Raw genomic sequence first — 8,550 nt, forward strand, 5'->3', positions numbered from 1 at the left:
GGCCCAGTTTTCCTGTCCGGCTCAGGAATTGGAAACACAGAGCGAGAGAGATGGCGAGAAAGAGATAACAAGCTATCTGTATGCGGTTGAGGTCGCGGCGCTCTCCATATCCATATCCTCCGTCGAGTTAAATCCATGAATATTGTACGAGGCGCGCAGCAACCGATCCGGCCAGTGTTTACAGGCGAGAAACTCATGCCCACATATGGATGCGTTGCTGATAAACAGGAGATATTGGTATTACAGAGTCAGGTGTGTCAGGCAGCCTGCAGCGACAGGAGTGCACCGCCAGCACCGCCGACACAAATCTCCACTCCCAGGGCCACCACTTGATATCCAGTCGCGGATATTGTGCGCAGTGAGGGATTTTGGGAGGAGGGGAATCCAATTTGTGCCTGCAGATCAGTCTGTGTATCTCAAGTTGTTTTGTTTTTTTGTGCCTGCTGTGCGTGTTGCTGACACAAACAAGAACAGTAACAGCAAAGCCTCCGTTATCCATGTCTTTGAAAATGCCGTGTGTTCACCAGGATATGGTAGGCTTGTGATGTGTAATTTTGTTTGTGTTGTTTTTTTTTTTTTCGCAGTCCGTCCCAAAACCCATCGCCCTCGAGCCTTGCTTTGGCAACAAAGCCGCCGTGCTTTCCATCTTTGTGCGGTTACCCAGGGGCACCGGCGGCATCCCTCCTCCAGGACAGTCTGGTAAGACGCAGCCGCTTGTTTTTATTTTTTTCTGTCATTGTTAGAGAATAGGCCACGTTTACACCCCACACTTGTTTAATGTGTTTCTCTTCCTTCTCCTTTTGTTCAGCTTTATTTCTATCACGTTATCCTTCCTTTTTAGAATGTCACACCATCACAGTCCACAGTAGGGTGATACAACCTGCAACACATTACATCTGCAGAGGACTTCTCTCCACACATTATAGGTGGTTTTCAGTACACACTGAAACGCCATAACAACAGCAAAACTAAACCCTTTCTTCCCTCCCGCACAACAAAATGATTTGTCACAGCCTTCATCTGGTGACAGACAGCCTGGATACTCCTATTGTCTCAGCTAGTTAAGGTGGTTTCATCATAGCTGAACACTATTTCGTTGTTATTAACATCTTAGATGTATCTGTTTCTGCTGTCTGACAAACACCTATACATATATAAATCAAAGTGATTTAATTGTGGCTTATAAGTGGCACCTCTTAACCAGGTAAACCGTCATTTCTGTGCTGCTGCAGCAGCCCATCAATGGAATCTAAAACTATTTTAGGCTTGTAAAAAAGAAAAATCATCTGATAACAGCAACGTAAATACATATCAACACCTGTATTGTGTCATCGCATAATTTTGGCAGTAACAATGAGGGATCTCGGAGAGAGTCGGAGATGACAGAAAAGTGGCTGCGTACTTCTGACTGTGCAGGGGCGTTGTCAATGTTTTTGGAGAAGCTTCATCTTTCTCTTCCCTATTACAATGTGAGCGCAGTGTTTTCAGAGTCATCCACTCTGGAGAGCTATTCAGAGAAAACAGTGTTTTATGGACTGCAAGAAATGAACTAAAAGGCCAAGAAAGTAAAAAAAACAACAACATGGGTTTCATAAAAAAATAGAAAGTGGGCACCAGACCTCTTTGGCAGTTTAATTATTGCATTCATGAAATTTCCACCTTGCACCATCATCATTAAACAACCTGGATTAAGGTAAATCCTGCATTATTACTTAATATTGTGGCCCTGTGGTCTTAAGACATGTATTATTTTGACTCGGTCTATTTTTTATTTCATTTATTATTATTGCAGGGACAGCACACAATTGAAAGTAATTGCACCAGAGATAGCTAGCAGCTAATTTACATCTGTTGTTGCTGGGCAGGTAAACGAAAAACTACCACGGAAAAGGAAATACGCTGCTGTACATAAAACTACATATTTTGCTCAAGAAAACCTGGGGCCAGGTGATACAGGAATACCGGTTGCTCTCTGGGTCTGTAGTCTGGATCAACGACTCATAGAAAAATCAGCCTGCGGTGGCTACTGCAAGACTCCCGGCTTAAAGTTACACATTTGATAGTCTGGATCAACGGAAGTACATTTCCAGGATAATTGCCTGACGCGCCGGATGTGTGTTGCTGTTCCCAAACTCCATTCGCATCGGGAAACAACAACAAACTTCGAGCTAGCAAGTTTTAGCAAATTAGGTTTAACCATGTATCCAGCTAATAATAGTATAGTAAAATAGTAATGGTAAATAGCTCACATTACTGTATTATACTGTATAACTTCATTTAATGTTGTATGTGTCCTTTTCTTTTGCCGGGTGCAAATGTTCCACCAAAACAAGTTCCTTCCAGAGACTGTTTAGCAGAGCCACCGTCGCTGCGTCCGGAGCTTAGCGCCGCCCAAGACGATTTTGATTGGTTTAAAGAAATGCAAACAACCCAGAGTGTTTTTTTTTATTCTCCTATCCCAGAATGTATGTGTGGTGTAGCCAGACCTTACTCCACAGCGCTGTGGAGATAAAGGTCTGACAATGCCAGAATACTGGGTCTGTGGGCATAATGCCAGAATACTGGGTCTGTGGGCATAATGCCAGAATACTGGGTCTGTGTGCATTTAATGAAGCTGCCACCTACAGTATAGTCTGCCGTTTGCTCTGGGGAGGTCAGATGTTTGCCCCAGGGCCAACTGATTAATTCAGCCATTCATATAGTAAGGACTTGGTCTCACATACAATATATAAGGATAAGTATTTGCAGTTTCTGTCAGTCTCTACACTTTATATTACATTTTGACACAAAGATTAATTTCACGGGAATTTCTCTCTCCGTTGCAAGTTGTTCCATGCAAACAGAACAAAATGTTATTTTTGTTTTCCAGACAGTGAAATCCTCTTACATAAAAATAAACACCACGGACTGATGATCCTCAGTGACAGACGGGAAGAATCAGGGATTATGGAATATGTGTTGAGCGACGCTGACAAAATCATAAAACTGGCCTACCAATCATGTTGACCATGGCCTCATTTGTTTACAGTCATTGTTTAACGGTTGCACCATTAATGTGGCATGGATGTATTGATGCTGCAGCGTTCTCCCTGCTCCCCCTTTTGTCTTCCCTTATTCTGTCCTGTCAGCCCTGTGTGGTGAAATGAAGTCTGCAGCTTGTTTGTTGCTTTCCCTCTCATCTGTGTTTCTGTGTCATGCATGCCGTCTTCTTTCTCTATGCTCAGAAGCATTCTGCAACTCTTCTCTTTCCCGCTCTTGAGTTTCATTTTATTTATTTTTTTCTTCGCCTCTCTTCTCCCCTTCTTCTTGTAGTCTGTGAGGTCCGGATTTAAAGTGCAGTCTTTTGTCTTTTCTTGCATTTCCCGGATGTTCCTCTGCCTCCCTCTGTCTGATAGCACTGAGAATTGAGCCCATTTCTTCCTTTCATCTTCTGCTGTGTCACTTGTTCTCTTTACATTCCCATCATCTGTATCCCTTATCTTTCTTTCTTTCTGGACTGCACTTGCCTTTTCTTACAAGTTATTTTTTCTTCTTTTCTATCTTCTTTAAGGACTCAAACAAGAACTCGACTTGATTCCTTTTCTGTCTTCCTCCCCCCTCTGTGTTTTATAGCCTATTTGCCTCCCACAGTTGCAGTCCCCAGACCATCAGCATGCCCCAGGCCCTTATTAATTACCACGTAGTCCTTTTGTCATAACAGAACCGCCTCGGCTCTCGGTGGAGCTTTCCCTCGGGGCAGCTTTTGTTGAGCCCATGTTAGCCGTGTTCTTACCATCTCCTCATGCCCGCCAGGGTCTCCTGTTCCAATGCTTTTAACTCGTTTCCCATCTGGCCGCGTTCGTTTTGAATCCGCAGGCTGCTGTCTGTCGTCAGCGTCACGACCTCACAGCACATCTGTTTACAGTTAAGCTTGTTCCAAAAATGGCCGCCCTCCTAACTCTCCAAACATCCAAGAGGAGGTCAGCGCTGTATATGATCTCTGATTTGTATCCGAGCCTCATTTGATTGCTTTGAACCATCTATGCACCCACTTTTAGATCAAGAAAAAAGCTAATAGTTGCAGCCTGTTTCACTGAAGACTCTCTGGGCCAGATGTACTAACCCTTTTGCGTCCACTTCAGGTGTATTTGTTTTGCAACGTGCGCGTAAAAGCATGGCGAGGCACGTACAAACAGGCCACACTGAGGTAAAAGCGCAGACTGCCTGTCGCGGGGACTGAAAATGGCAAATTGGGCTTTTCCGTGTCATGCATATGCATTCACGGGAGGGTGAAGGGGAAAGTGGGAGTTTCCCATAAAGAGATGGGAGGGGGAAGCGAAAAAGGCGCCTAATTATGTATTCCGCGGTATGTAAAATCAGCGCCAGTGAAAGCGCGTCTCTATTTTGCTGTGAAAATTCTCCGCCTCTTAAAAGCAGGGGTAAACCAGGAAGCGGGTTTCCTCGCATATGCCTCCTGGTGAAATGGCGGCAGCAATCCGAGCAAGACGAAGACATAGGCCAAGGAGACGAGCTGAAAAGATTTTTGCCACAAGGATCACGTCATGAAGTCATTAAGCGTTACCGATTAAGCAGCCATGCAGTATTAGAGTTACTGGAAGAAATCAAAGATGACATTGAATCTCCGACTCAGCGTTCACATTCCATTCCAGCAGTTGTTAAACTCCTCGCTACGTTACAAATATTGGCATCAGGATCATTTCAAACAGTCATAGCATCAGCATTTGGAATATCGCAGTCTGCACTCAGCCCTATCATAGCACCAGTACTTAACGCTTTGCTACAGCGTAACTAGTCAATACATACATTCCCCACCACTAATGCCGAAAAACACGCATCAAGCAGGATTTCTTTGACATCGGCCATTCAATTGCGGTTTTAAATGCGCGCAATTTACGGTATAGTGGGCGGAGAAAGGTGCTGATTCCCCGATGAACTGCAGGTTTGGTAAATACGACGTAAGCTAAAGTATCACAGCGTGCGCTTTCTGCGGGTTGGCCGTGGCGCTGATAACGCTACATTCGCAAATGTATGTACATCTGGCTGTCAGACGGTCTGATTTCAGAGGATGTGATCCTTCTCTCCTGGGAGCTTATATTTCGCTGTTGGCCGTGTGTACTCGCTTCAAATGCACCAATCATTGGCGATAAATGGAGTTTATTGGAATTTCATGGCTCAGAGAGTAATGATAAATGTTAATGAAGTGTGGTATAAGTGAATGATTGCCTGCACTGCCAGTCTATGATCTCTCCGTGTGTGTGTGTGTGTGTGTGTGTGTGTGTGTGTGTGTGTGTGTGTGTGTGTGTGTGTGTGTGTGTGTGTGTGTGTGTGTGTGTGTGTGTGTGTGTGTGTGTGTGTGTGTTCATGAGCGCGCGTGTGGTACACTACACACTAATTCTAAATAGGCTTTGTGTACATGGTGGTGGTGAAAAACTGACAAAATTAAGGACATACCAAAAATCCATGCTACATTTTTTTTATTGACCTACGATACGTTGTAATAGAGGGGCTGCCAATACTGCAGGCATGGCAAGTTTATTTGTACAACATCTTTCAAACACAAAGGGCATTTAAAAGTCTTGACATAAGAAAGTCCAGGAATTTTGGACCGGGGTACATGATAACCTATGTTGGGACTGCAGAGACCCAGGTTCCATACAGCCCAAGATGATTTGTTCTGGGAGATGGACCGATTCTAAGCGGAATAAATAAGCACATAAGAAGCTGGGTCCAGACTAGTTTAATGATAGCCAGACAGACTATTTTAAGAGGATGGAGGAATGAAGGGGTGCCGTCAATCCAGGAGAGGGCTTGTGAGATGGCTAGGATTGAAAAAAATGTCATATAAACAGTTTGCCAGATTGGATGTCTACACTAGAAAATGGGGAAAGTACCTGAGCTCTCTGGAGAGCTCCTAAGAAGCTTTGTGCTGGGGAGAGACGTGTCTGATGGGCTTATGGTGTTGTCATTTCTACATATGTTTATTTGGTTTACAGTTTATTCTCTATTGTGGTATAATTTTGTATGGTTTTGAATATTGTGGTTATTGTGTCTTTTCTTGGTTTTGTCTGTGTGGGTGGAGGGGATTTTTTTCATGTGAATAAATTGTTTATCACAAAAAATAAAAAATCACACAAAGAAAATCAATCAGGAAAGTCAAAAGGGAATAGGAAAAGTAAAGAATAATAGACACGAAATACAGTTTCAGTGCAGTTCCTGCGGTGATTACTCACACATTTAAAGCATAGCCCATCTGATACTGGATTTGTGAGGCTACTGCAAATATTCATATTTCAATGATTAAAAATGGTATAATGATATATCAACACATAACATAATCAAACATTTCCTACCTTACATGTATAATAATACATGTGAGTGTGACCTTTTTACAGTGTTTCTGGCTGACAAACTATGCAAATGATAGTGAATTAAAATGAAAGGAATAAAAGTGCGTTAGAGTATTAATCAATCGGAGACAGGAGAGCTTTTGATTACTGGATAAATGGTTGATGGTTTTTTTTCTCTTAAAGTTGCAGATGGTTGCAACACACAATAAGTAAACAAAAATCCCAAGACGATTGTGATTGGTTTAAAGTGCGTCACTTTGTAACACACGTTATAATGCTTGCCTAGCTGCTAGCGTGGCACGCCCTCATACTCTACTTCTGACTGGCTAGTAGTCAGAAGTAGTCTACTGAGCATGTGCGACTCCCAACAAAGATGGAACAGAAATGAGATGCCTCACTCTGTAGCTAAAACAGAGAGCTCAACACACAGGGTGAAAAGAGGAGCTGCAGCAATGTGCAGTACAACAAAAATATGGTGTTTTTTTTTAAATCAAACCATGTAAACCTATTCTGAATAAAAACAATTATGAATTATGAACCTGAAAATGAGCATAATATGAGCACTTTAAAGACAATAAACCAGGGCACGTTTTTCTCCCATCCCAAAATGCTGTGTGGACTAGCCAGACCCTCCTCTACAGCGTTGTGGAGGAAGGTCTGGCTATGTCCACCTAAACCAAGACTAAGTCATCACCAAGATCAGAGTGTATCAAGACCGAGACCAGACCAAGGTTTATGGTTAAGGAAGCCACATTTTATTAGCGACGATTTGGCTGACATCTCCCAGACAGCCAGAGCTTCTCCTGTATCCTGCATTTACTTTCTTGTGAGTTCGTGTTAAGGGGGGCGAGGAGAGGGGGGTTAACAGTAACCAATTAGAAATGAGTAAAGTTATTGGTTCCATTTGAAGCAGGAAGTTATACATCCAATCACAGTAATGATGTTAAAACCTAAATCAGACAATGCACAGGCAATTAAGTGATATCCCTGAAATTGTGGTCTTGCCCGGTCTTGAAATAAAATCCCGAGTCCTCTTCATCCGAGACTAGGGTTGCGTACCAAAACCTACGCAACCGGTAGGTATCGGACCGGATTAGAACGCAAATTTCGGTTCCTCATTTTGGTTCCACTTAATGTGTCGACTAAAATATTTTCCCTCTGTCGCTCCGAAACGGACGTAAAAATATCACACTTTCTCTGTAGTCTACCATTAGCTAGCTACCGTAGATGTAGGCTACTTTAAAATGCCATATTTTCCCTCTGGGTTCACCAAAACCGACGTAAAAGCATATTAACCATTCACTGCACGTGATCGATTTTTCAAGAATAGGTATAGCAATCGGAATCGTTTTAAAAGTACCGGTTCGTAAAAAATCCCAACGATACCCAACCCTATCCGAAACCGAGATCAAGTAAAAATGTGGTCGATTCCGAGACTAGACCGAGACCTTCAAAAAAAATGGTCTCGAGACCAAGACCGATCTCAACTACTACAATGTCTAGATGTCTAATGATCATAAAATAACAAATCAGTGGCATATACATCTCTGCATCATCTCCACCTAATTGTAATATTTGTGTGTGTGTGCCTGTGCAGGTCTGGCAGTGGCCAGCGCGCTGGTGGACGTCTCCCAGCAGATGTGTGTGGGCTACAAGGAGAAGTCTGGAGGCCTGAGGAACCGCAAACAGCAGCCCACCGCACAGCCATCCACCTGTATCTGACCGCGCCCCACCCCCCCTGTCCTCCTCTGCCACCCCACCACCCGATGCTCACCCATCAGCCCCCCCGCTTCGGCCCCCTCCCTCAGAGACTCCCGCTGTGGCAGGCAGAGGTGCATGCTGGGATGCAGGACTAGAACATTTTGGAGAGGGGCCGAGTCGTCCGGTGGACTGGAGTCCTAAGCGCCCCGGCTTACCAACCCCCCCCCCCCCCCCCCCCCCCCCCCCCTCCCCCCCCCCCCCCCCCCCCCCCCCCCCCCCCCCCCCCCCCCCCCCCCCCCACTGGACACCAAGAGGGGAAGCAGTGGAGGGAGGGAGGGAGGGACAGAGCGGGTGCTGACTTCAGCCCTTCCCCTCAGAAAACATTTTACATTTGTCGGCACCGCCTCGTTAGAGTCGAGGCGGCCGCGGCTTGCTGCTAGAAGAGATCCTCGTCTCGTAGTTTTGAAAAATCCAGAGACTTTGCAACCGTCGATGTTTTTCA

General features: G+C 44.5%; 1 protein-coding gene across 1 annotated transcript in view; it reads left to right on the top strand.

Annotated features, from left to right (window-relative positions):
• Nucleotides 1-8,069, top strand: part of atrn (attractin) — a 179,053-nt gene extending 170,984 nt beyond the window's left edge. The window contains exons 28-29 of the mRNA XM_039785823.1: nucleotides 585-699; nucleotides 7,945-8,069. Coding sequence (XP_039641757.1) covers nucleotides 585-699; nucleotides 7,945-8,069 — 240 coding nt within the window. The remainder of the gene's footprint in view (nucleotides 1-584; nucleotides 700-7,944) is intronic.
• Nucleotides 8,070-8,550: the final 481 nt, after the last annotated feature.

The sequence above is a fragment of the Perca fluviatilis genome, chromosome 20 (genome assembly GCF_010015445.1).
Source record: "Perca fluviatilis chromosome 20, GENO_Pfluv_1.0, whole genome shotgun sequence".
Lineage (NCBI taxonomy): Eukaryota > Metazoa > Chordata > Actinopteri > Perciformes > Percidae > Perca > Perca fluviatilis.